Source organism: Oryx dammah, unplaced genomic scaffold (assembly GCF_014754425.2).
Source record: "Oryx dammah isolate SB20612 unplaced genomic scaffold, SCBI_Odam_1.1 HiC_scaffold_2, whole genome shotgun sequence".
NCBI lineage: Eukaryota > Metazoa > Chordata > Mammalia > Artiodactyla > Bovidae > Oryx > Oryx dammah.
The window spans coordinates 133619492-133647163 of NW_024070186.1; the positions used below are offsets into that span (position 1 = coordinate 133619492).

Sequence of the window (27672 nt, forward strand, 5' to 3'; positions counted from 1 at the left end):
CCCCAAATATGTCCATGTCCTAATCTCTGGAACCTGTGAATATGTTACCTGAAATGGCAAAGAATAATTAAGAATGCAAATGGAATTAAGGTTGCTAATAAGCTGCCCTTAGAAGAGAGAGGTTATCTTGAATTACCCAAGTGGGCATAATACAGTTCCAAAGATTGTAATCACCAAGCCTTAAAGGTGGAAGAGGAAGACAGAAGAGAATCAGAAAAAGGGTTGCAATGCAGCAGGAAGGTCAAAGTGATTGCTTCTTCTTTATTCTTCTTTGTAATGATTATTTTAGATATTCTAAGATAAGTGCTTTTCAATATAAATTTAAAACAAGATTGTCTATGTTTAAAGGAACACATATAATTATAAAACTGTTAGAAAAAAATTTGAGTGAAAATCTTCAGGATCGAGGGCTCATCAAAAAGTTCTTAGATATCAAAAGAATGTTCCTTGAAAAGAAAAAGTGATAAATTAGACTTCATCAAAAGTAAACCCTTTTGCCCTTGTGAGGAAGATGAAAAGACACTCAAGTTTCAAACTAGGAAAAAATATTTGCAGACCAAATCTTCAACAAGGAAAGAAGGACTACCAATAAAAATACATGAAGAACCCTCAAAAGCCAATAGTTTAAAAAATCCAATTGGAAAATGAGCAAAAGACTCAAACACAGTTCACCATACAGAGAAGATATGTAAACTCATAAGCCCTTAGGGTGACAAAAATGAAAACTTAACAAGATAATGACAACACCAAATGCTAGTAAGAAATCACTCATTAGATCACTCGTACTTTGCTGCGGGTAATATAAGATGGTCAGCCACGCTAAAAAATTCTCAATTTCTTATAAGGCTAAATGCGAATTTAACTTCTGATTCTGTATTTATATTCCTGAGACTTTATACCAGAGAAAGGATAAGTTCACATGAAAACTTGTATACAAATAGCCAAAGTAGCTTTAATATAATAGCCCAACCTAAAAACATCCCTCATGTTCTACAACATATGAATCATTAAACAAACTTTAGTGCATACATGCCATGGAATACTATTTAGCAATAAAAAGGAATGAATTATTGATACATGGCACAAGACAAATGAACCTCCAGAAATTATGCTGAGTTTAAAAAGTCCAGTTAAAAAGTAACTTAGTGAATGCTGCTGCTGCTGCTGCTGCTAAGTCGCTTCAGTCGTGTCTGACTCTGTGCGACCCCATAGATGGCAGCCCACCAGGCTCCCCCGTCCCTGGGATTCTCCAGGCAAGAACCCTGGAGTGGGTTGCCATTTCCTTCTCCAATGCATGAAGGTGAAACGTGAAAGTGAAGTTGCTCAATCATGTCCAACTCTTAGCAACCCCATGGACTGCAGCCTACCAGGCTCCTCCGTCCATGGGATTTTCCAGGCAAAAGTACTGGAGTGGGTTGCCATTGCCTTCTCTGAACATAGCGAGTTTATAGCGAGTTTAAATGTTTATATAACATTTTTCAAAATGACAGATTTTTAGGAATATATTAATGGATGTCAAGGATTAGAAACATCAGGTTATGAAGGTGGTATTAATATATATAGCTATAAAAGTGCCACCCAAGAGGTCTGATAGTGATGGAACAGTTCAATATCTTCACTGGGATGATAGATACAGAGCTCTATATACGATGATTAAGTTATAGAGAACTAGACACACACACACACACACACACACCAGTGAGGAAATATAAATAAGATAGATGGATTTTAGCAATATTGTGTGATAGTTGGACATGACTGAGCGACTAAACTGAGTGATATTATATTTATTCTATAGTGTTACAAAATTTTACAACTGAATAAAATGTACACTGTATCCCTCTGCCTTGGTTCTTACATCTGCATGTGAATCTAAATTTAATTCAATAAAAATTTTAATGAAAAAAATGGATGAGCCCAATTCTGAATTCTGAAAGAGCCTCTTGAGGGCGGAAAAGGAAAGTGAAAAAGCTGGCTTAAATTTCAACATTCAGAAAAACTAAGATCATGGCATTTGGTCCCATCACTTTATGGCATATAAATGAGAGAAAAGTGGAAATAGTGGCAGACTTTATATTCTTGGGCTCCAAAATCACTGTTGACAGTGACTGCAGCTACAAAATTAAAAGACACTTGCTCTTTGGAAGAAAAGCTATGACAAACCTAACAACGTATCAAAAAGCAAAGACCTCATTGATGACAAAGCTCCACATAGTCAAAGCTATGGTTTTTCCAGTAGTCATGTCTGGATGAGAGAGCTGCACCATAAAGAAAGCTGATCGCTGAAGAATTGATACTTTTGAACTCTTGTGTTGGGAGAGGCCCTTGTACAGAAAGAATATCAAACCAGTCAGTCATAACGAAGAGCAACCCTGAATATTCATAGAAGGACTGATGATGAAATGAAGCTTCAGTACTTTGGCCACCTGATGGGAAGAGCCAACTCATTGGAAAAGATCCTGATGCTAGGAAAGATCGAGGGTAGGAGGAGAAAGGGGTGACAAAGGATGAGATGGTTGGATGGCATCACTGATTCAATGGACGTGAGTTTGAGCAAACTCCAGGATATAGTGAAAGACAGGGAAGCCTGGTATGCTGCAGCCCATAGGGTTGCAGAGTTGGACACGACTTAGCGACTGAACAACAATTCTGAATAACAGGACACCTCACAAACATTTAAAGAATATCTTAAAAATTGATAACAACTTTGACTGCAAAATATCTACAATAATTGACCAAAAATATCTTATTGGGTCTATTTCAAATATTTATTCCTCAGGAACCAGAATCAATGGCAAACTTATGGAAACGTATTTCATAATATTTTCATATAATAGGGTTTGCTTTATTTAAACCACTTTAAGCTCCTGATCGCTAAATAGAATAATTTTACTTTTTTTAATACTTCCTCATAAATCTAATTATTTAATAAGTTTCTGAGGTTTTCTCCTGTTCTCCAAATTTTCTCTTATTTAACTCTAAATAAATTGGGAAGATTATTATTTATTTGCACATTTTGTATTTATATAATTTGGTTTCAGTTTCCAAAGGGGAGCTAATAATGTAGATAGATGTCTTAAACTCTGAGTTGTTATATGCTGACATAACACTAAACATGGGAGAATAATCATGGAAATTGAGGGGGAAAACAAAAGAAATCGCTTGTTTTGTGGAAGAATATTACCCAAAGCATATGCTTATTTTATTTGAATTTGTACAACTGACCCTCTAACAAATTTAAAGTTCCTTGAAAGCACATAATGAAATTTTAATTTTGGATAAAAATTGAAATTAGTATATAAAAACTAATAATTAGTTCATTTGTTAAAAAATATTAACTTACTACAGAATGGATTTGTTCCAGCAGTATCCAAAAATACAGTTGTCCTGAGAGTTGTGTTTTCTATCCTTTCTTTCAAAATATCTTTCCATAGCTCAGTTTGATAACCTGAGATTTGAGAAATAGAATATTAGTCATTGAACTTGAATCAAATATAAAATATAAAAAGATCTAATTACTGAAAAGAACTAAAGGATCAATGTATTATAATAATAATTACAATTTATGGATTTTTATAATTTAAAATCACTTTTCAAATAATTTCACATTCTATTTATTTCAACCAGAACAACTCTCACATTGAAGATTCACAAACAAATCTACACCCTGGAAATCATATCAGATCTTTGCATACTCCATATGGTTAAAGTCCATTTACCAAAGTTTTTATTTATAAGTTGGTAACTTTATTTGAAACTCCTTTTAGTGAATTCAGAAGAATAAACTGATTAGATAAAACTTGAACATAAAATTTAACTCCATGAGCACAGCCTCCAATTCTCTTATATACATATCCATGCTGATACAGCATGTATATGTACACATTATACATACAAGGTATATAGTATAGCTATCACCTCTATTATATGTGAAATATATATATCATCTCTGCTCTCTCTCTATATATATATATACAATACTATATATTGTATGTATAATATATATTTCAGATATAAATCTTATTTGTACATATAGAATATGTAATATACACACACATATCTAAGATGCTTCCTACTTCATGTATGTGTCTATTTCTACATTGCTACCTCCAAATTTGAAATCTGAATGCAGTAGACAGAATATTTAATTGAAAATTCAGAGATTTAACTCTAGTTTTCACTCATGCCCTTAAGCATTCCACATGTTCACACTGGGTCACAATTTACTCTGGAAAAGCAATAGGACCAGAAAAGCAATCCCCAACATGAGGGCTGAAGAAAACCAATCCCACTAAGATATATTATATAAACTAAAATATATTCTAGACAGAGGGATCTATGAGGAAATAAGTCTAGCAAAGCCTGCAGATTGCTTGCCCCTTCTAGTGATTCTCTACATATGTTAGTATATACCTCCTATGAAAGAAAATCACAAGAGGCTGTTTAATTCAGACTTTGTCATTGCTACCCATTTAATTGAAGCTACTTGGCTGTGGAAACATTTCTAGTAGACCTGTCGTGATACAATTAGAGGTCTACATGCTCATGACATACTTGGGGTCTGGTATTGTCTTTGGCAAACACTGAACACGCAGCCTCTGAGATTAATTTCCAGCTTTAAAATTCTATTTTTATGTGGATTCTTTTTTCTCTATAATTTCCCACAGTCAGACTTCAGTTAGTCAAAAGTTGCAATACTTAACTGTTCTTACCAAGTTTATTGATTTAGAAAGTACTACTTGCTAAATAACAAATGCAAAGCTAACCATGGCTCATACCTCTTCACTTCACTTCATAAGACTTCCCTTAAAAATACAAACTAACAGCATCACTAAATAAGAATAAGTTTCGTTCTTTAGTGGAAATATAGATGGATGATAGATCCTTCTGTGTATTAAGAACAAGGATCATCAAAAGGCCACCACATGCATACACGACATGCAGCGTGGAAAACAGGTTGACCAAGTTCCTCTCACCAAGAACCTTAAAAACATTTAATGAATTATTTTCTCTGTGCTACAGAAGACTTTTCCAAAAAATGTTACTATATTAACAAGTAAACATGAAAACTTCCAGCAGAAAATAATAACACAATTATGTTGTTCACTTTCCACAAAGAATTAGAGTAATTATAACAATCTCTCTTACCTAGTTTAGGACACGATTTTTCCTTAAAGTCAGCACAATCCACACATAAACCAGTCTTATAATCTTTGTATGAACGACAAGAAAATGAAATAAAATTGCAGCTCGTTTCCAAAGCTGCCATGAATAAGTAAACTGCTCTCTGGTGGTCGCACTTAATAAATTCAAGTCCTTAAGTGTTAAAAACCAAGCAGTTAGATCAAGTTCAAGTAAATTAGAAAAAAAAATTAAAGATTAAATTCTACCTAATTCTGTGCACTGTAGGAATATCACAATGCTGACTACAATGCAGTTTTATCTCAGGCAACTTAATAAATGGTACCATTGAAAGCTTAAATATAGTATGCCTTTTACATAAGATATATAAGAAAATTTTCTAAAGTTAATTAAAGTAAAAAAAAAATAAATAAAGTTAATTAAAGTAGCAAAAATGTTTAATTTCAGTACTTTGACAAATTACACACACAGTGCTACCATATGTAATTATTAGTGTACACATCACTCCCTTCTAAACTCTCACCCCTAACATTCCTACTCAGTGTCAAAGACACCTTTGCAAACAGGTGACATTAAAGATTTATCATGTCCCCCTTTCCTTTCCTAACTTCTCACATTCCTGTTCCTTTGATTAAACTACTCTAGTTTTTGTGGCCTTTAAATGTGTGGTTCTTGACCAGTTCCCACTATAGATCTCAGGACATTTCTCACTGTGGCTCTGAAGTAAGCCAAATTCCGCACAGAGAGCAGTTGTTTAGCTCTTTAGGTACAGAATGACCAAGTGCAAAAGTTCACAATCTGTGAATAACACACAATAAAACTATGGTAATGGTTGGAGAAGAAAAGGGCAACCCACTCCAGTATTCTTGCCTGGGAAACCCCGTGGACAGAGCAGCCTGGTGGGTTAGAGTCTATGTAGTCAGAAAACAGTCAGTCACAACTTAGCAACTAAACAACAATGGTAAAAATTAAATCCTGAAACCAACCGTGTGTTATATGATACTTTGGCTACACATGCTTCTTCACTGACATAATTTCTAATGTTTAAACTGATGAACTAAAAATGTTGAGACTATAATAGGTTTCATCCATAATCAAATGAGATGTCTACTGTTAACATTTATGAACTCAGAAGGATCAAATTAGACCATTTCCACCAGTAACTCCTGAATGATGAGCAGTGGTGAAAAACTGTTGACCACAGATAAAAAAGGAAGAAAACGGATTTTCTTTCATTCTTTTGAAGCATGCACAATTTATTCTAAAATATTTTTTGCATACCTGAAAAAATTGATTTAGGACAGCCAGGTTGCTTTTTCCCTCCATTTGGATAAAAATCGATATGTCCCAAGGGTTGTTTAATGCCTAAACCTGAGAAGAAAATACCCAAGAATCACAAAGTATATATAATCAGTTCAGCAACACATATAAAACAAAGTTTCCTATAAAATTCATTGACAGTAACTCAAAATGTGAATTGAAAATAAAATTCTCTTTTTCAAAAGATGACCTTTTTTGCTATTATTTCCTAAATTTAACTGCTCATGCAAATTACATTTCATTAATTTAATACATTTACATGTGATCAGTGTATTATGGGCCCATAACAGTTCTTTGTGTTATGAATATATCGATACAATGGAACAAGGAAGAACAAAAAATACTCATTGTAGTGGAAATTACATCCTAGTGGAAGAAAGACATCATAAACAAGTAAAAATGCAGTATGTCAGATAATAATAAGTGCTGCAGAGAAAAATTAAGCAGAATAAGGGACAGTGAATGTGGTAGGTTGGGCTTTTAAATAGTCTGGGAAATTTCTTACTGATGAGGTGAGAACTGAACAAAGATGTGAAGTGTGAAGGATGTAAGTGAGGCAGAATCAAGCAGATATCTGTGTGCATATGGGCTATTTAAAGAATCCAGTTTATCTGGTATAACATGTGAGAGAGAGCACTGAAGGAAATGAAGCTAAGTCATTTGGGACTTTTTAGGGGTGATCATTCACTCTCATTCTGGATAATAATGCATAGCATCTGATGCTAGACTCACTAACTGGAAAAATCAAAAGATGCTACTTCAACTGGAACAAGTTGGGCCAGAGTGACATGAAACATGTAGCTATGATTTAAGAACTTCTGTATACACTCATCCATTGGCATCCATGGGGTATAGGAACTCCCCTCCATCTCCCACTCTCCCACAGAGACACGAAAATTTGAGGATGCTCAAGTCCGTTATATAAAGTGGTACAGCACAGTCATCCCCCCTTGCCCACAAGTTCCACATTCATGCATATGGACAGCTAACTGTATCTGTAGACCCTCCGGGACATTAGGGGAGGTGCAATTTCTAGGTACATTAACCAATATGGGATCTGTAACCTAGGGGAGCCATAGAAACTAAAAAAAAAAAAGGTAGCAAGCTCAGAATATTTGGGACTGATCTAACTGCCAAGTAAGATAACAATGCTTTTGGCTTGGGTTTCAAGAAATTTCCTACAACATAATGAACTCTTCGGAGAGATCAGCAATAGATTGAGCACAGCAAAGATAAATGCTTGGGTCTGACAGTAAGGACCAAGATGCAGCTCCTTGATTTAGTTCTAGTTAGTATCAGAATAAGATAACAGCCCTGCATTACCAGGGCTTGGGGACACTGGGCATGAGCATTACAGGGAAGGGGATACAGGGTCTAAGGAGAGACAAAAGGCAACTTGAGTGACTTCCTCAGAATGCCCTGGAATCCAGGGAAGTGCATGCAGGGTGTGATTGTGTCAGTGGTGAGGCTAAACTAACCAACTCCTCCTTCCATTCCATCCCCCACTTAGCTTGTGGAATTTTAGTAAGGAAGAACAGTCTTCTAAATGTAACCCCCATGAAGCCCAATAATTTTGGAGCTCTTTAAAAATTATTCACATTTGAACTCATCATAAGAGTTCTAAAACTAGGGGGTTTCAGGTTTAGAGCCATCATTTTCTCCAATCTGCATCTGAAGTAGAATCAAAACTAAGAAGACTGCTCAGGAACCAGGAAGAAGCAAAAGATATTTATTATTAACTTACAAGTAGCCCTTGATTCAGGCATGTGATTTCCCTTTTATCGGATGGAAGGGGCAGGGCAGTTGAGCCTGCTTGGGCCATTCATTCTCTTGGTTTCAAGAAGGGTGGGGAGAGCAGATATGGTTTTTTAAATTTTCTTTTTATTGTAAAATATAACACATGCAGAAAAGAACATAAGACATAAAACTAAAGATTAATTAATGAATATAAAGCCAACAGCCACTTAGCTACCAAACCAATGTCAGGAAATAAACCAATAACCAGCACCTTACTTTTCTATAAAAATAAAAACCACTTTTTCTTTTCATACTTTTTCCTACTTCTATTCTTTACCTTATAAGGATGCTTCCAAAACAATATATTTTATATTAGCTCATTGTGGAAATATGTATAAATTGACTCATATTTCAAGCATGCTTTTGTGTCTGGCTTTTTTTAATTATCAATATATTTGTGATATTAGACCACATTGTCAGGTATAAATGTAGTCACTCATTTGCAATAATTCATTGCTATACAGTATTTCATTGACACACCTACCACAACTTATTTATCCATTCTTCTGTTGATGGACATATGTTGTTTCAAATTTAAGGTTAATATATGTTAATACTGGGCTTCCCTGGCGGCTCAGAGCTTAAAGTGTCTGCCTCCAATGCGGGAGACCTGGGTTCGATCCCTGGGTTGGGAAGATCCCCTGGAGAAGGAAATGGCAACCTACTCCAGTATTCTTGCCTGGAGAATCCCATGGACGGAGGACCCTGGTAGGCTACAGTCCACGGGGTCACAAAGAGTCGGACATGACTGAGCGACTTCACCTTATAAACATCCTTGAACACATACATTAATGCATACTTGAAAGCATAAGTGTTGGTCACATACCTAGGAATAGAATTGCTGTTATAGAATGTGAGCATATTCAATTTTAATAAATGATCCTAAATAAATTGCCAAAGAGGTTGTACCAATTTATACCACTACCAACAACATACAAGTATCTCTGCTGTTTTACATACCTCCAATAGATGGTCTTGTCAGGCTTTTTAATTTTAGTCATTCTGGTAGGCATGTGGTATTACACGAGGTTTTAATTTACATGTTTCTGCTTACTGAAGATTTTAAGAACTTTCCAGTGCCTAGTTGGAATTCCCTTTTTGTAAAATTCTGATCAAGTCTTGATTTAATTAAGTTCCATTTTTCTTTATTACTGATGCATAGGACTTACTTACCTGTTTTCCTGTTTTGGCTTGCTGTTAGCTTTCATGAGGTTCTTTAATGAGTTCTTAATTTTAATACAATCAGACATCTTAATGTTTCAATTTAGGTTATGGATTTTCATGTACACTTTAGAAAAATGTTATGTTACAAATATTTTTAAAATAAGAGCTCATAATATGTTTATTGCTTTTCCTTTCACCATAGGAAAAGAATTTTCCTATATAGTTCCTATATTTTCCTATTTTGTGTTTTATGGGCATTAGAGATGTATTATTTCATTTAGAGTTTTCAGTTGACTGACACAGAACCACTGACCAAAAAGTCTATAAATAACAAATGTTGGAGATGACGTTAAGAAAAGGGAACCCTCATACACTATTGATGGGAATATAAATTGGTGCAGCCACTAAGGAAAACAGTATGGAAGTTCCTTAAAAAAAACTAAAAACAGAACTACCATTGATCCAGCAGTTCCACTCCTGGGTATATATCTGGAGTAAATGAAAATACTAATTTAAAAAGATACATGCTCTCTAGTGTTCACAGTAGTACTATGTACAAGAGCCATGACAGGAAGCAACCCAAGTGCCCATCAACAGACTACTGGATTAAGAAGTGAATGGAATATTATACAGCCATAAAGTGAAATATTGCCATCTGCAGCAACGTGGATAGATCTAGAGAATATGCATAGTGAAATAAGTCAAAGAAAAACAAATACTGTATGATATCGCTTATATGTGCAATCTAAAATATAATACAAATAAATGTATATAAAAAACAGAAACAGAGTCACAGATATAGAAAACAAAACTACCAAAGGGGCTACCAAAGGGGAGAAAATAGGGGGAGGGACAAACTAGGAGCCTGGGATTAATACATTAAACAGACAAGCAACAGGGCTTTATTGCAAAGCATGGGGAATGATACCCAATATCTTGTAATAACCTATGGTGGAATATAATCTGTAAAACAAACAAACAGAAACACTATGATGTGTACCTAAAACGTATGCAATATTGTAAATCAACCATTCTTCAATTTAAAAAATGAAACCCAGAAAAAATGAGAATCATTTTCATACTGTCCAGCAGTATCAAAATCATAATAAATCTAATAAGTTCCATAATTCTGTATTTTGTTTTACTGACTTTTTTGTCTACCCTTACACTAATATGACACTGTCTTCATCACTACCGTAAGATTTAATAACTGGAAGGGCATGTCTTTGTGCTTTTTTTTTCTTCAAGAATACTTCAATGGTACTTGACCCTTTGCATTCCACATTAATCTTATAATTAGCTTGTGAGGTTATTTTTTTTTAATGATTGGCTTTTAATAAAGATTGCACTAGGGCTGCAGGTTAGCTTGCAAAAAATTGACATGTATATAATATTCATGTTTGAAGATGTGGTTTACTTTCTTTTGCTCAGTTTTTGGTCTGCAATATTTAGCGGTTTTCTGCATAATGTGCTTAAGCTGTTTTATTGCGTTATTACCAGGTATGCTATATTTTATTACAATGGAATAATTCTAGAATTTTATTTGCTAAGTCCTATTGCTGGTTTCTAGAAGGAATTGAATTTTGTATACATAACTTATATTCAACAACCTTGTTAATTTTTCCTGTGAATTCTAATTAATTATCTGGAGATTCTTTGGGGTTATATATTCATGCAAACATATCATCTGAAAATGATGTTATACTCATATCTTTTAATACATTTCTCCCCTTACTGTACTGAAGGCATACAGTTAAATGTTGCTGTAGAATGACAAGGACGGGTATCCTTGTCCAGTCCCCAGTCTCAAAAAGAAAGTCTTCCATATTCCATTGGCAATGTGACATTTTCTATTGATTTTTGGATAGATATGTTTTATCAGATTGTGGACTTTTACTTTTGTTTCCAATTTGCCAATTTTTCCCATACATAAATCCTCCCTAGAGCTTTTTCTGCGTTTACATGAGATCACTAAATGAATTTTCTCTTCTTTTGATGACATGAATTAAGAAGTTGATTTTTGAATGGTAAACTAAATTTGCTTCTTAATAATAAATCCAAATTGGATGTGATTTGATACCAACTTTATATGTTGCTGGTTTACTATTGTGATACTTGATACAGAATTTTTGCATCTTTGTTTTTAACAGAGAATATCCAGCAAACTATCTTTTCTGCAGTGTCTTTCTTTTGACATTAAGTTTGTGATGGCCTTCTCAAACATTTACAAACCATTTCCTATTTACTTTTTATTACCTGAAAGTGTGTGTAAAAGTGGTCTTATTTATCACTTAATTGCTTAGTAGAGAACAAAAATTTGCCTGGGTATTTAGTTGGAAGGCTTCAAATTGCAGTGTCTATTTCATCAATAATTATAAAACTCCTCAAATTTTCCCTTTTCATTTGTCAGAAAATGGTTTTGCTTTTTCATAAGAATTTTTCTACTTTACATATCATAGCATATGGTCATATATTTTCATATTTATCTGTAAATATTGCTCATTATATTGTATTACAATGATTTTAATACCTATGGTATCTGTAACACTATTTCCTTTACTCATATAGATACTGTGTTTTCTCTCCTTGTCATTTCTATTTTTTCTCTACAAGGACCACTTAATCTGGAAGTAAAGTACACATTTTTGGCTTTTTATTATTTTTTTTTTTTTACATTTTTGGCTTTTTAAATCACTTCTAACTGACTTTTTATTCCATTTTATACACTTTTATTAGTTTCTTTCTCAATATCTATAGGTGTGCTATTTGATTAATTCTAAATTTCTGAAGATAGACGCTTTTTGTTGTTGTTGTTCAGTCTTTAAGTCATGACCAACTCTGCAACCCCATGGACTGCAGCATGCCAGGCTTCCCTGTCCTTCACTATCTCCCAGGGTTGCTCAGATTCATGTCCATTGAGTCAGTGATGCTATCTAAACATCTGTTGTCCCCTTCTCCTTTTGCCTTTAATCTTTCTCAGCATCAGGGTCATTTTCAATGAGTCAGCTCTTCCCATCAGGTGGCCAAAGTATTGAAGCTCCAGCTTCAGGATTAGTCCTTCCAATGAATATTAAGGCTTGATTTCCCTTAGGATCCACTAGTCTGATCTCCTTGCTGTTCAAAGAACTCTTAAGATCTTCTCCAGCACCACCTTTGGAAAGCATCAATTCTTGGGCACTCAGCCTTCCTTATAGTCCAACACTCACATCCATATATGACTACTGGACAAACCATAGCTTTGACTATATGGGCCTTTGTCACCAAAGTGATGTCTCTGCTTTTTAACACAGTCTAGGTTTGATAGATGCTTAGATTATTGATTTTTTAGTCTTTTAAAATATCTGTATTAAGCGCTGGACATTTACTTCTAGTCATGATTCCAACAAGTTTTAAAATGTAGTAACTTTAATACTATTGAATTAAAATATTTTATATTTCCATCATTATTTTTTCTTCCCTCATTAGTTATCTAAAACTATGTTCTATAAATATTTGGATTTTCAACTTATATTTTTCTTAACTATTTGTAGTTTAATTTCTTTGATTATAGAGAATATTACTCTTTATGCTTCCACCTCCATGAAATATTTACATTTAATGGTATAGCTCGGTTTATTTTTCCCATTATTTACTTTTATTTACTTGTATGCTCTATGTGATTCTTTCTCTCCTTGCCTTCTTTTGGACTTAAACACAACTACTCATTTTTGTCCTCCATTAGCACGGAAGTCAGGTATTCTTATATACTTTTTTATCTTTTAAAATACTTAGAGATTTAACAGAAAGCCGCATTAGAGAAGGAATGGCAACCCACTCCAGTGTTCTTGCCTGGAGAATACCAGGGATGGGAGAACCTGGTGGGCTGCCGTCTATGGGGTCGCACAGAGTCAGACACGACTGAAGCGGTTTAGCAGCAGCACCAGCAGCTTGATTTATGAACACCAGTTCAGTTCATTCAGTCGCTCAGTCATGTCTGACTCTTTGCGACCCCATGAATTGCAGCACAGCAGGCCTCCCTGTCCATCACCAACTCCCAGAGTTCACCCAAACTCATGTCCATCGAGTCGGTGATGCCATCCAGCCATTTCATCCTCTGTCATCCCCTTCTCCTCCTGCCCTCAATCCTTCCCAGCATCAGAGTCTTTTCCAATGAGTCAACGCTTTGCATGAGGTGGCCAAAGTATTGGAGTTTCAGCTTTAGCACCAGTCCTTCCAACGAACACCCAGGATTGATCTCCTTTAGAATGGACTGGTTGGATCTCCTTGCAGTCCAAGGGACTCTCAAGAGTCTTCTCCAACACCACAGTCCAAAAGCATCAATTCTTCGGCGCTCAGCCTTCTTCACAGTCCAACTCTCACATCCATACATGACCACTGGAAAAACCATAGCCTTGACTAGACAGACATTTGTTGGCAAAGTAATGTCTCTGCTTTTGAATATGCTCTCTAGGTTGGTCATAACTTTCCTTCCAAGGAGTAAGTGTCTTTTGATTTCATGGCTGCAGTCACCATCTGCAGTGATTTTGGAGCCCTAAAAAATAAAGTCTGACACTGTTTCCACTGTTTCCCCATCTATTTCCCATGAAGTAATGGGACCGGATGCCATGATCTTCGTTTTCTGAATGTTGAGCTTTAAGCCAACTTTTTCACTCTCCTCTTTCACTTTCATTAAGAGGTTTTTTAATTCCTCTTCCCTTTCTGCCAAAAGGGTGGTGCCATCTGCATATCTGAGGTTATTGATATTTCTCCCGGCAATCTTGATTCCAGCTTGTGTTTCTTCCAGTCCAGCGTTTCTCATGATGTACTCTGCATAGAAGTTAAATAAGCAGGGTGATAATATACAGCCTTGATGTACTCCTTTTCCTATTTGGAACCAGTTTGTTGTTCCATGTCCAGTTCTAACTGTTGCTTCCTGACCTGCATACAGGTTTCTCAAGAGGCAGGTCAAGTGGCCTGGTATTCCCAACTCTTTGAGAATTTTCCACAGTTTGTTGTGATCCACACAGTCAAAGGCTTTGGCATAGTCAATAAAGTAGAAGTAGATGTTTTTCTGGAACTCTCTTCCTTTTTCCATGATCCAGTGGATGTTGGCAATTTGACCTCTGGTTCCTCTGCCTTTTCTAAAACCAGCTTGAACATCTGGAAGTTCATGGTTCATTTATTGCTGAAGGTTATGAACACCAAACGTTGACAATTACTTTTTTTAAATTTAAATTTATTTATTTTAATTGGAGGCTAATTACAATTACTTTTAAACTTTCTTACATATAATTAAGGAACAAAGAATGTTTGAACTTCATTTAACAGCCCTAACAATATACTATTTTTGTAATGTATTTTAATTCTCTATATATTCCAAATTCTATAAAACAATTACCATGTTTTATGCTGTCAATATTCATTTAAACTGAAGTGTGTTTTACCATTTTCAGTGCTCTTCCTTCCTGAATAGCCATAAAAGGATAATTTTCCTTCTTTTGATGATAATTTCTCTCAGTGTATACTTGTCTGAAACTGTATAGTTTCATTTTTTTCCTGAAACACACTGCAATACTAGGAAGCTATTTTCTTTCAACATATTGAAAATATCTATTCTTTCTTAACTTTCATTGCTTCTCTTGAGAAACTAGTTGTAATTTAGATCATTTTATTCATTTAATTTAATGTTATATGCTTTGATGTGGTCTTTTCCGTAAGTTTATCATCATATGTCTCAACGAGGTTGTCTATTTATTCACATTGGAATTAACTGTGCATTTCAATTTTTTGATTGATTATAATTCCTGAGTTTTTAGAAATTCTGAGATATTATCCTTAAATATCACTTCTGTTCCATTTTTCTCTCTTTTTATTTGGAATCTGAATGAAATATGATTGACCTTCTTGCTATTTATCCTATGAACCTCTTACCTCTTTGTATTGTCTATTTTATTTGCTTTTTGCTCTGTATTAGATCTTTTTTCTTCATTCTAGAAATAGACTATCACCGATTTTCCAAGTCACATGCTGTCTCTTTGTACCTGATTCAAATTTTTTGTTAAACCCACTCAATAATTGTCAATTAACTTACTTCTTAGGTTAAGAACTATTATTATTTTTATCAAATAGAATAGGTCATATTTATACTTAAATATCATTCTCTGCTGATAGTTCCAATCTTATCTATCTCTTTGAAAATAATGAGCACTTTTTAGCTGGTGTACAATAATTCCCATAGTCAGAGACCTATGGGTCTGTTTCTATTGACAATTGTTTCTTGGTTCTCATATGTGTTTCTTGCTTCAAGTATACCTGGCTATCTCCAATGGATGCTGGACATTTTAAAATATATTTATAAAAATAATTTGAGTCCACAGATGATAAGATCCTTGTACATAAAGGACTATCATTTGCTTCTATCAGATACCTATAGGGTCTGATAATGAAAGAACTTAAACAAAACTTAATATGTGAGTTTTTTCTGGATAACACTGAATTACTAAAAGCTTGCTAAAGACTATAAAGAGTCTGGTTTGTTTCAAGCTTATTGTTACTGATATAGTGCTACCCTTTGGGGTCTAAAAAATTAGCACAAGATGTTTTACAACATCGTATGAGGGTTACAAAAACACTTTTTATACTCTCTACATCAGAAAACCATCCATGAGACAAATGACTCCAAATGACCAGTTCACCTCCCTGGAGTGTTTTTTTTTTTAATGTTCTGGATATTGAACTGGTAATTTTTTTTCTGATATCCCAGAAAGAATATTTATTCAGATTATCTAATCAACAATTATGAAAGGCAACATAGCTTCTTTAACATAAACATCTGAATAAAGACAAGAATTACTGGCAAGTAGCAAATGTACTCGTGGGTTAGTATTTCAGGAAAGAGAAATCTGTCAGGTTTATGTGCTGACCTCAAATATCTTTTTCAGGGATTCCTTGAAACCAGTGAATATGCAGTATCAAAAATCTGTGTTCCTCATTGGTGATAGTCATACAAAGATCAATTAAAGGTGCCAACTTATGGCACCTAGTGGCAAGTCATATTTGATAAACTGAGTCATCAAAAGATATTAAGAATATAAGACAATCCAAAATTTTATTAAGAAAACTAAAAAATGCAAACAAAAAGCAATAAAATGTATGAAACATTAATTCAAAAGGCCATAAGCAGAACTGAAGCTGGAATTTCAAAAGAACTGCAGAGTACCTGGACACTAGGTGTGTGGTCATGTGTGGAAACGTTAAGGTGGTATCAAGGGCTCGAGATTAGGAAGACATAAAGGGCTGAGGGTATCAGATTAGAATTATGAAACTTTAGACAATGACTCTGTATGATGTAGATGAACTTACATTCCACATAAAGACCATGCTGCTGCTGCTGCTGCTGCTAAACCGCTTCAGTCGTGTCCGACTCTGTGCGACCCCATAGGCGGCTGCCCACCAGGCTCCCCCGTCCCTGGGATTCTCCAGGCAAGAACACTGGAGTGGATTGCCATTTCCTTCTCCAATGCATGAAAGTGAAAAGTAAAAGTGAAGATGCTCAGCCGTGTCCAACTCTTAGTGACCCCATGGACTGCAGCCTACCAGGCTCCCCCGTCGATGCGACTTTCCAAGCAAGAGTACTGGAGTGGGGTGCCATTGCCTTCTCCAAATAAAGAGCATAATTTTTCTGATTATAGGCTCAGCACACTGGTATATAGGAATAGAAGTTGAAAACTTGTCACCTATTGCATTAATGGTATTTATATCTCACAAAATCATTGAGATCGATTCTCCCAGAGTAAATTCAGGATAATATAGGAGCAAATAAATTACCTGGGTCAAAGATAAAATCGACCTGAAGAAATAGGGAATTGGGAACCATCTTTGTGTCAGTTTCTCCTGTCTGTATCATGGCACTGTATCTTTCCCATGCCACCAACCATAACACATGTAAATTACTAGTTAATCTGAGCAACATACTGGTGAGGTGAAGATACTGGAATCAAAAGACACTATTTCACATTGTGACTGCCTCTTACTGACTTTGTCACTTAGACCCGAGCCTCTCCATCAGCAGAAAGAGGAATGTTTACTTATTTCATGGGGATTTAGGAGCATTCCAAAATTAATCCACATTAATAATTTAAAGTGATTAGTGTATAGGAAGTACTCAATATCAGTTTCAATACACGAAGGAGATCAGGGCCATCTAAAATATTTCTGGAAAGTGTTTGTCCAAGGTACTCTGGCCAAAACTATCAATAGTGAGTTAGACCTTTAGAGGAAGATAATTTAAAATCTTTAGGGAAAATTATTGTTTCTCTGTGCTTCAATATATGTGCTCAGTTTGAGTTATTATACAACAAAGTGATAAAATGAGAAGAGAGAAGAGTAACCTAAATATATCAGGTATATTAAGCATGGGGGAAATTGTGATCAAATCAATAAAATTGTTAATAGAATGAAAGGATGAAGTATAATTTTTTATCAAGTTTCCGTTTTTTAGGATGATCTGACAGTTCCTAAAAACTAAGGGCAGAGTGTCATTTTACACCACAGAGTAAACTAACTCTAAGAAATGTTGCTTGTGGGAAATATAATAATCATATAATTTCAGACTTAACCCTTCATCCACTACTGTTTCCTTTTCCTCTTCCCCAGTGTCCACATCACTTTTTGCATTTTCAAATAAGTAAAAAATAAATCCTGCATTGTTACCATTGATATCAGTATGGATGACATCCACAAAATTTGCATCAGTGTAATCTAATCTGCCGTGTGAAGGTTTTCCAGAGAACTGTGGCCCAGCAGGATCAAGACCTGAGATTCAAGAAAGAAATTATTAATATATTAATCAAGTTATATTACAGAGTTATTACCACACACTTGCATTATTATTAATTATAAACATAATAAGTTTAAACCTGTCAAAAAACATATCTAAAGATAAATTAAATTAGATGAATAGCAAGTATCTGTTTTATTTGAATAACATTATTCCCAATCTTGAGTTTATCAATGATGCAGTGTCAAGCCACACTACACATACCTTGACAAAATATTGTGGCTTTCTTTAGGGCATTCATTTAACAAGTAATTACAAATATGCTGGTAGTAAAATTCTATTTAATAGAAAGTAACTACTACTCCTCCTGAAGGGGGAAAAATAATAAATATTATCCTGATCCTATCTTCAACCTCATTCCATACCAGCTCATCCTGGGTCTATTGAAAGGTTTAAAATGATTTTAAGTGCAATTTAAGCTGTGGGATAAAACATATTTATTATTAGCTTATTATTCATTTCTTGGAAAAATTTACTGCACACAAAGAAGAAAAAATATATTAAAAGTGTTATAAAAGATAATATTATTTCTAGTGTATTCAGAATTCTAAATAAAATTCTAAGCTCATGGTCTGCTGCAGAGTATCAAAAAATGCTGAGGAAGAGATGAAATTAAATGCCTTGAGAACATCTATTCAATAGGGCAATAATTATCTTAAAAAGATATTTTAAAAATAAAATATAACGTTGCTTATCTCAATCTTCTATTAACCCTAGTTTATTTGGCCCTCATGATTGAATAGTTGTTGTTGCTCAGTCACTCAGTCATGTCCAACTCTGAGACAAAATGGATTGCAGCACAGTAGGCATCCCTGTCCTTCATCATCTCTGGGAGTTTTCTCAAACTCATGTTCATCGAGTAGGTGATGCAATCCAACCATCCGGTCCTCTGTCATCCCCTTCTCCTCTTGCCCTCAATCTTTTCCAGCATCGGGATCTTTTCTAATGAGTCAGCTCTTCACATCATGTGGCCAAAGTATTGGAGCTTCAGCTTCAGCATCAGTCTTTCCAATGAATATTGAGGGTTGATTTCCTTTAGGAAATCACAAAATAAAGTCTCTGTTTCCATTGTTTCCCCATCTATTTGCCATGAAGTAATGCGACCAGATCACAGGAAGTGATGAGAAACAGTGAAAGATTTTATTTTGGGGTCTCCAAAATCACTGCAGATGGGGACTGCAGCCATGAAATTAAAAGATGCTTGCTCCTTGAAAGAAAAGCTGTGACCAACCTAAACAGCCTTTTAAAAAGCAGAGACATTACTTTGCTGACCAAGGTCTCTAGTCAAAGCTATAGTTTTTCGACTAGTCATGTATGGATGTGAGAGTTGGACTATAAAGAAAGCTGAGTGTTGAAGAATTGATGCTTTTGAACTGTGGTGTTGGAGAAAACTCTTGAGAGTCCCTTGGACTGCAAGGAGATCAAAGCAGTCAATCCTAAAGGTAACCAACCCTCAATATTCATTGGAAGGACTGATGCTGAAGCTGAAACTCCAATACTTTGGCCACCTGATGTGAAGAACTGACTCACTGGAAAAAAACCCTGATGCTGGCAAAGACTGAAGGAGGGAGGAGAAGGGGATAGGATGGGATGACAGGATAGGATGGTTGGATGGTATCACCGACTTGATGGGCATGGGTTTGAGCAAACTCTAGAAGTTGGTGATGGACAGGGAGGCCTGGCGTGCTTCAGTCCATGGGGTCACAAAGAGTCAGACATAACTAAGCAACTGAACTGAACTGAACTGATGGGACCAGATGCCATAAGTCAGTTCAGTTCAGTCGCTCAGTCGTGTCCAACTCTTTGCAACCCATGAATCGCAACAAGCCAGGCCTCCCTGACCAACACCAACACCTGGAGTACACTCAAACTCATGTCCATCAAGTCGGTGATGCCATCCAGCCATCTCATGCTCTGTCATCTCCTTCTCCTCCTGCCCCCAATCCCTCCCAGCATCAGGGTCTTTTCCAATGAGTCAACACTTCACAAGAGGTGGCCAAAGTATTGGAGTTTCAGCTTCAGCATAAGTCCTTCCAATGAATACCCAGGACTGATCTCCTTCAAAATGGACTGGTTGGATCTCCTTGCAGTCCAAGGGACTCTCAAGAGTCTTCTCCAACACTACAGTTCAAAAGCACCAATTCTTCAGCACTCAGCTTTCTTCACAGTCCAACTCTCACATCCATACATGACCACTGGAAAAACCATAGCCTTGACTAGACAGACCTTTGTTGGCAAAGTAATATCTCTGCTTTTGAATATACTATCTAGGTTGGTATAACTTTCCTTCCAAGGAGTAAGAGTCTTTTAATTTCATGGCTGCAGTCACCATCTGCAGTGATTTTGGAGCCCAGAAAAATAAAGTCTGACACTGTTTCCACTGTTTCCCCATCTATTTCCCATGAAGTGACAGGACCGGATGCCATGATCTTCGTTTTCTGAATGTTGAGCTTTAAGCCAACTTTTTCACTGTCCTCTTTCACTTTCATCAAGAGGCTTTTTAGTTCCTGTTCACTTTCTGCCATAAGGGTGGTGTCATCTGCATATTTGAGGTTATTGATATTTTTCCTGGCAATCTTGATTCCACCTTGTGCTTCTTCCAGTCCAGCATTGCTCATGATGTACTCTGCATATAAGTTAAATAAGCAGGGTGACAATATACAGCCTTGACATACTCCTTTTCCTAGTTGGAACCAGTTTATTGTTCCATGTCCAGTTCTAACTGTTGCTTCTTGACCTGCATACAGGTTCCTCAAGAGGCAGGTCAGGTGGTCTGGTATTCCCATCTCTTGAAGAATTTTCCACAGTTTATTGTGATCCACACAGTCAAAGGCTTTGGCATAGTCAATAAAGCAGAAATAGATGTTTTTCTGGAACTCTCTTGCATTTTCCATGATCCAGTACATGTTGGTAATTTGATCTCTGGTTCCTCTGCCTTTTCTAAAACCAATTCACGGTTCACGTATTGCTGAAGCCTGGCTTGGAGAATTTTAAGCATTACTTTACTAGCGTGTGAGATGAATGCAATTGTGTGATAGTTTGAGCATTCTTTGGCATTGCCTTTCTTTGGGATTGGAATGAAAATGGATCTTTTCCAGTCCTGTGGCCACTGCTGAGTTTTCCAAATTTGCTGGCATATTGAGTGCAGCACTTTCACAGCATCATCTTTGAGGATTTGAAATAGCTCAACTGGAATTCCATCACCTCCACTAGCTTTGTTTGTAGTGATGCTTTCTAAGGCCCACTTGACTTCACAATCTAGAATGTCTGGCTCTAGGTGAATGATCACACCATCGTGATTATCTGGGTCATGAAGATCTTTTTTGTACAGTTCTGTGTATTCTTGCCACCTCTTCTTAATATCTTCTGCTTCTGTTAGGTCCATACCATTTCTGTCCTTTATCGAGCCCATCTTTCCATGAAATGTTTCCTTGGTATCTCTAATTTTCTTGAAGAGATTTCTAGTCTTTCCCATTCGGTTGTTTTCCTCTATTTCTTTGCATTGACTGCTGAGGAAGGCTTTCTTATCTCTCCTTGCTATTCTTTGGAACTCTGTATTCAGATGCTTATATCTTTTCTTTTCTCCTTTGCTTTTCACTTCTCTTCTTTTCACAGCTATTTGTAAGGCCTCTTCAGATAGCCGTTTTGATTTTTTGCATTTCTCTTCCATGGGGATGGTCTTGATACCTGTCTCCTGTACAATGTCACAAACCTCTGTCCATAGTTCATCAGGCACTCTGTCTATCAGATCTAGTCCCTTAAATCTATTTCTCACTTTCATTGTAAATCATAAGGGATTTGATTTAGGTCATACCTGAATGGTCTCGTGGTTTTCCCCACTTTCTTCAATTTAAGTCTGAATTTGGTAATATGGAATTCATGATCAGAGCCACAGTCAGCTCCCAGTCTTGTTTTTGCTGACTGTATAGAGCTTCTCCATCTTTGAATCTTAGTTTTTTGAATGTTGAGTTTTAAGCCAGCTTTTTCACTCTCCTCTTTCACCTTTATCAATGGCTCTTTACTTCCTCTTTGCCTTCTGCCATAAGGGTAGTGTCATCTGCATATCTGAGGTTGTTGATATTTCTCATGGAAATCTTGATTCCACCTTGTGATTCATTCAGCCTGGCATTTTGTATGATGTACTCTGCATATAAGTTAAATAAGCAGGGTGACCATATGCAGCCTTTACGTACTCCTTTCCCACTTTTGAACCAGTCTGTTGTTCCATGTCTTGTTTTAACTGTTGCTTCTTGACTTGCATACAGGTTTCACAAGAGGCAGGTAAGGTGGTCTGGTATTCCCATCTCTTTAAGAATTTTCCACAGTTTATTGTGTCCATCCAGAAAAAGGCTTTTGCATATTCAGTGAAGCAGAAGTAGATGTTTTCCTGGAATTCTCTTGCTTTTTCTATGATCCAATGGTTGTTAAATCCGACATGACTGAATGAAGCAGAAATTTCTCTCTTCCTGTAAATTGCCCTGATGTAGATCCAACACATTTGCTGGCTTTTAAACCCTGATGATTGCTTGGCATGTGAAGCCATTCTAACTAGTCTAATATGTGAATAAACACATCTTAAAATAAAGTAGGCTAACCAACTGTTCAAACTGCGCTAGTATGGCGGTTGAAACAGAATAGGCTTTGGATGCCAGAGATCTTTGTACAAGTCCTGGCTTAGATGTTACTAAATTCTTGACCTTCCTGAATTTATTCAGTTAACCTCAATTTTCACATCCTTTATAAGGAAGATAAAATTAAGACTGATCAAAGCAAGTAAGGTATACTTAAGTTCTTTAAAGACTCTCAGTTCAGTTCAGTTCAGTAGCTCAGTCATGTCTGACTCTTTGTGACCCCGTGAATCGCAGCACGCCAGGCCTCCCTGTCCATCACCAACTCCTAGAGTTCACTCAGACTCATGTCCATCGAGTCAGTGATGGGCATCCAGGCATCTCATCCTCAGTTGTCCCCTTCTCCTCCTGCCCCCAATCCTTCCCAGCATCAGAGGCTTTTCCAATGAGTCAACTCTTCGCATGATGTGGCCAAAGTACTGGAGTTTCAGCTTTAGCATCATTCCTTCCAAAGATATCCCAGGGCTGATATCCTTCAGAACGGACTGGTTGGATCTCCTTGCACTCCAAGGGACTCTCAAGAGTCTTCTCCAACACCACAGTTCAAAAGCATCAATTCTTTGGCGCCCAGCCTTCTTCACAGTCCAACTCTCACATCCATACATGACCACTGGAAAAACCATAGCCTTGGCTACACAGACCTTTGTTGGCAAAGTAATGTCTCTGCTTTTCAATATGCTATCTAGGCTGGTCATAACTTTTCTTCCAAGCAGTAAGTGTCTTTTAATTTCATGGCTGCAGTAAAATATCTATAAACAATTTATTTACTTCTCCCCTCCCCCTTTGCTTAAGACTCTAGTATTAACATTTGAAATTATTATAATTCTTCGAATAGATCTCAATAAATCTAGAAAGCTAAATTAACTGGGAAAGGATATTATCCTTCTAGTTTTAAATCACTGCCGTTCCTAAAGGGAGGCCTGAAAATCCATGTCAGCATTATTTGTTTACTAAACTTTGTGAAGGCAATAACTTTGTTAAGGAAATACAGTGAGAACTGGGGTCCAGAATCTCCCAGGTATAAACACCAATTCCTGATTTTCTCTTCAGGTGTTCAATTTAAAAAATGAAAAAAAAAATTCAGAAGAATTAAATTATATCAAAGTTTCTAAAAATTAAATATATGATAACAGGTTATATTATTGGTTAATACATGAAAAAAGTTTTGCATGTGTAAAAGGTCTAATGGGTAAAACTTTCCTCAGGATTGTTACAATAAGGTCTCCTTAAAATTCACATGCAAATTAATTCACATGCAAAAATAAATCATTTCCCTTCCATTTCTATATGGGTAACTTAAGTTTGGTTAAGAAATAAGTAAGACTTAAGAGTCTAACTAAAACAAAGAACAGCCTTTGAATATAATATAGAAAAATGATGAACGTTTGTGCATTGTTTCCATTGCTTAAATATTGCCCCTGTTAAATAAAGTAACAATTTCTGAAACTTAAAAGTATACTAAAACATTAATTTTATCAAAAATATTTAAAATAAATAAATATAATTTTAAAATATTTTACCTGTTATTCTTCCAACTCGACCATGAAATATCTTTCCAACAAATCCACTAATATGAGCCCCTAAGCTCACACCTATGAAATGAAAATTATCAAGAGATGCTCCATGCTTCTGCAATTCAAAATGCAGTGTTACAATTTTCACTTCAGAAAGTCACAAATTATGCCTCGTTGCATCAGTGTTCTAAAAATCATTATTTTTTCTGGTTTAGTCCACTTCTGGGAGACAGGGAATACAATTTTATAATTTCAAACAACCATATCTTCGTTCAACTTTTTTCATAAAATATCTGATTTTTCTTTACATATTAATACCATTAAATTTTTATCTAGAAAAGCAGATGTAAAATAATATATTTAATTAAGTATTTTGTAATAATAAAAATAAAACATATTTGAATACTTTGTGCTAGTGATCTTGATAAGTGCTTTATAAATCTCAACTTAATATTCACAAAGTCCTATGAGCTATTTATTTTTATCCATTGCCTAAAACTTTCCCTGGCACCTATTAAATGCTTAATAAATATGGTTTTATAGTGAGTTGCCCAAAGTCATATATACTTATTACTACAGAGACATTACTTTGCCGACTAAGGTCCGTTTAGTCAAGGCTATGGTTTTTCCAGTGGTCATGTATGGATGTGAGAGTTGGACTGTGAAGAAGGCTGAGTGCCAAAGAATTGATGCTTTTGAACTGTGGTGTTGGAGAAGACTCTTGAGAGTCCCTTGGACTGCAAGGAGATCCAACCAGTCCATTTTGAAGGAGATCAGCCCTGGGATTCTTTGGAAGGAATGACGCTAAAGCTGAAACTCCAGTACTTTGGCCACCTCATGCGAAGAGTTGACTCATTGGAAAAGACTCTGATGCTGGGAGGGATTGGGGGCAGGAGAAGAAGGGGACGACAGAGGATGAGATGGCTGGATGGCATCACTGACTCAATGGATGTGAGTCTGAGTGAAGTCCGGGAGTTGGTGATGGACAGGGAGGCCTGGCATGCTGCAATTCATGGGGTTGCAAAGAGTAGGACACGACTGAGCAACTGAACTGAACTGACTAAGGGAAAAAGATAGACTTCAAGTCCAGGTCTATTTAACTTCAAAATATAAACTAACCTGCTTCTTTGTTTTATCTGTAAATTGTGTCAAAAACTTGAAGAAGACTGAACAATGTGAATATCCACCCTTACTTTAGAGATGATAAAATGAGATGCAGGGATTTTAAGTGACTTAGCCTGATTACAAACTGGAGAGCAATGGAGTCTAATTTTTAAAGCCCAAGTTTTGATCACCTCCTAGACTCGCAGCCCAGGAGAGGGGTATGGGGACATTAGGAGCTTAAACAAGGGAGAATTTCTCTTATTATATTCTCTTACACTCTCAGGAAGCAGGTCATGGTCCAGTCTACACAGTCACACATCTGATGGCTGATAGAAAGATGTGGAACATTTATTCTAATGAGAAACTAGATTCTGATTTCCCAGGCATGGGGTGATAATTTTCTTCAACATTTCTCAGACTAGTACCTGCAACCTCCAGGGAATATTACTCTCAACTTTAGTGCTACTGAATTTTTTATCCTTCCTTATTAATATGGAGCCATTGCAAGGAAAAGCACTGTTAGAAATTTATCTAATATTAGACTTTTCCTAAACTTCTGTATTTAATATTCACAAGTTCCACACTTTGAAGTACATATGTATTAAGTATAGAAAAGACCACTGCAAAAAGTAAAAACTAATTATGCAATTTTCAGGCTATCAGTAAGAACAAGTGAATCAATAGTCTTCTGTCTCCAGAGGGATGGTTTGGTTTTGTCCAAATTTGTGGATGTAAAAATAATAATGATAGCTGATTTCATTTAATGGTTATTACATAACAAGCACTGGTTAAGAATTAATTTTCATAACACTTAAATAAAATATTGTTATAAAGTTTTGTTATCCCAAATGAATAGACAGAAATGAAGCAGAATGGTTAAGCTATTGCTCAGACTCACACTGATGGTGTGGATATGGTGGTCTTTGAATCCCTCTAATTTGACTTCTAACAACTACATACAACTGTTTCTTGGATCTATGATGCTTGCTGAATTTCAGCAGAGGCTTGGAAGTTCAGCAAATACAACTCGAAGGTGGACTTCAAGCTCAAGAATGACCCCAACTCTTTTATCACCTTTCTTTCTCTTGAGCACCATTACTATGACCTCTCTCTAGAACAGACATAGATCTCTAGATCTCCATATACATTGACTTAAAGATCATTTGAAACACAGATGAACCTAGAACTGGCCTGAATTTATTTAACTGGACTTCATTTAAACTGGTTAAGACTAAAAGGAAGTGAGACCTGCCTCCAAGGTGGCAAAAGTATGCTACTTTTCAAGTTGTTTTACATTTTGACCAATATACATTTTGTCATTTTAGACATATCCTAGAAAATATATCTAAAAAGTCTAATAATTAAATAGTTTATTTCCTCTCTCCACATAAAATCACTAACTAATCCTGAAGTCAGCATAGGCAGAGTTAAAAAAAAAAAATCTTAAGATATTTTAAGATAAAATATGAAAATTGAGTCTTTAAGATAACTTTAAAAAAAAGATAGGTCATGTCTAGGTATAGAATTATCCATTAACACAAAAGAAAAATGGCTGCATATGTGAAGCACATCAACACAGTAATTCTTCACACTTGTGCAGTAAGTCTTGATTAACAAAGTCTCAATAAAGAATGAAGTAAATAGTATTTACTTTATCACCATTTTGCAGTATTATAAAACCACCATTTATTGTATAACATATATAACCCATAAAATTCCAGACTTACCAAAAGATTCTGAATGTACCTGCTCACACTGGCAGCAACTTTCCTGGTATTTTTAACTGCTCTATTGTAAAGAAAAGTTGTAGCTCCTCGGTTCCAGTCTACTACAATTATATTCATGTCATCTTGGTTCAACAAAATCCTCACAAAGTTCTGAAGCCATGAAGGAGTGGAGCCCAGTGGTCTGTATCCATGAATCAGCCAGACTACTTTCTTGCTTGTGTTGAAATTAACGTTAAGTGCATCATTCTTCTCAAACAGTGATTCAGCACAAGTTGGGTTGTTCCTTGTATACAACATCAAAGATATCTCCATTTTAGGATTAAATAGATCTCTGAAGGAATCCTTTAAACTTAGATGAGAGAATTCAAGGCATGGTGCCTTATTCTCTGAAATTAAAAAAAAAAAAAGTCAGTCAAGCTGAGTATTGGGATAGTATTTATTTGATTCTATTCTTGTCA

General features: G+C 35.8%; 1 protein-coding gene across 2 annotated transcripts in view; it reads right to left on the reverse strand.

The window, feature by feature from the left end:
* Positions 1-27592, reverse strand: part of LIPI (lipase I) — a 54872-nt gene extending 27280 nt beyond the window's left edge. For both annotated transcript variants that reach the window (XM_040227157.1, XM_040227146.1), the window contains exons 1-6: positions 27215-27592; positions 24390-24498; positions 18115-18216; positions 6424-6513; positions 5149-5316; positions 3344-3448 (exon numbers count right to left, since the gene is read on the reverse strand). In XM_040227157.1, the coding sequence (XP_040083091.1) occupies positions 3344-3448; positions 5149-5316; positions 6424-6513; positions 18115-18216; positions 24390-24498; positions 27215-27526 (886 nt within the window). In that variant the 5' untranslated portion in view covers positions 27527-27592. The remainder of the gene's footprint in view (positions 1-3343; positions 3449-5148; positions 5317-6423; positions 6514-18114; positions 18217-24389; positions 24499-27214) is intronic.
* Between the last annotated feature and the right edge of the window lie 80 nt (positions 27593-27672).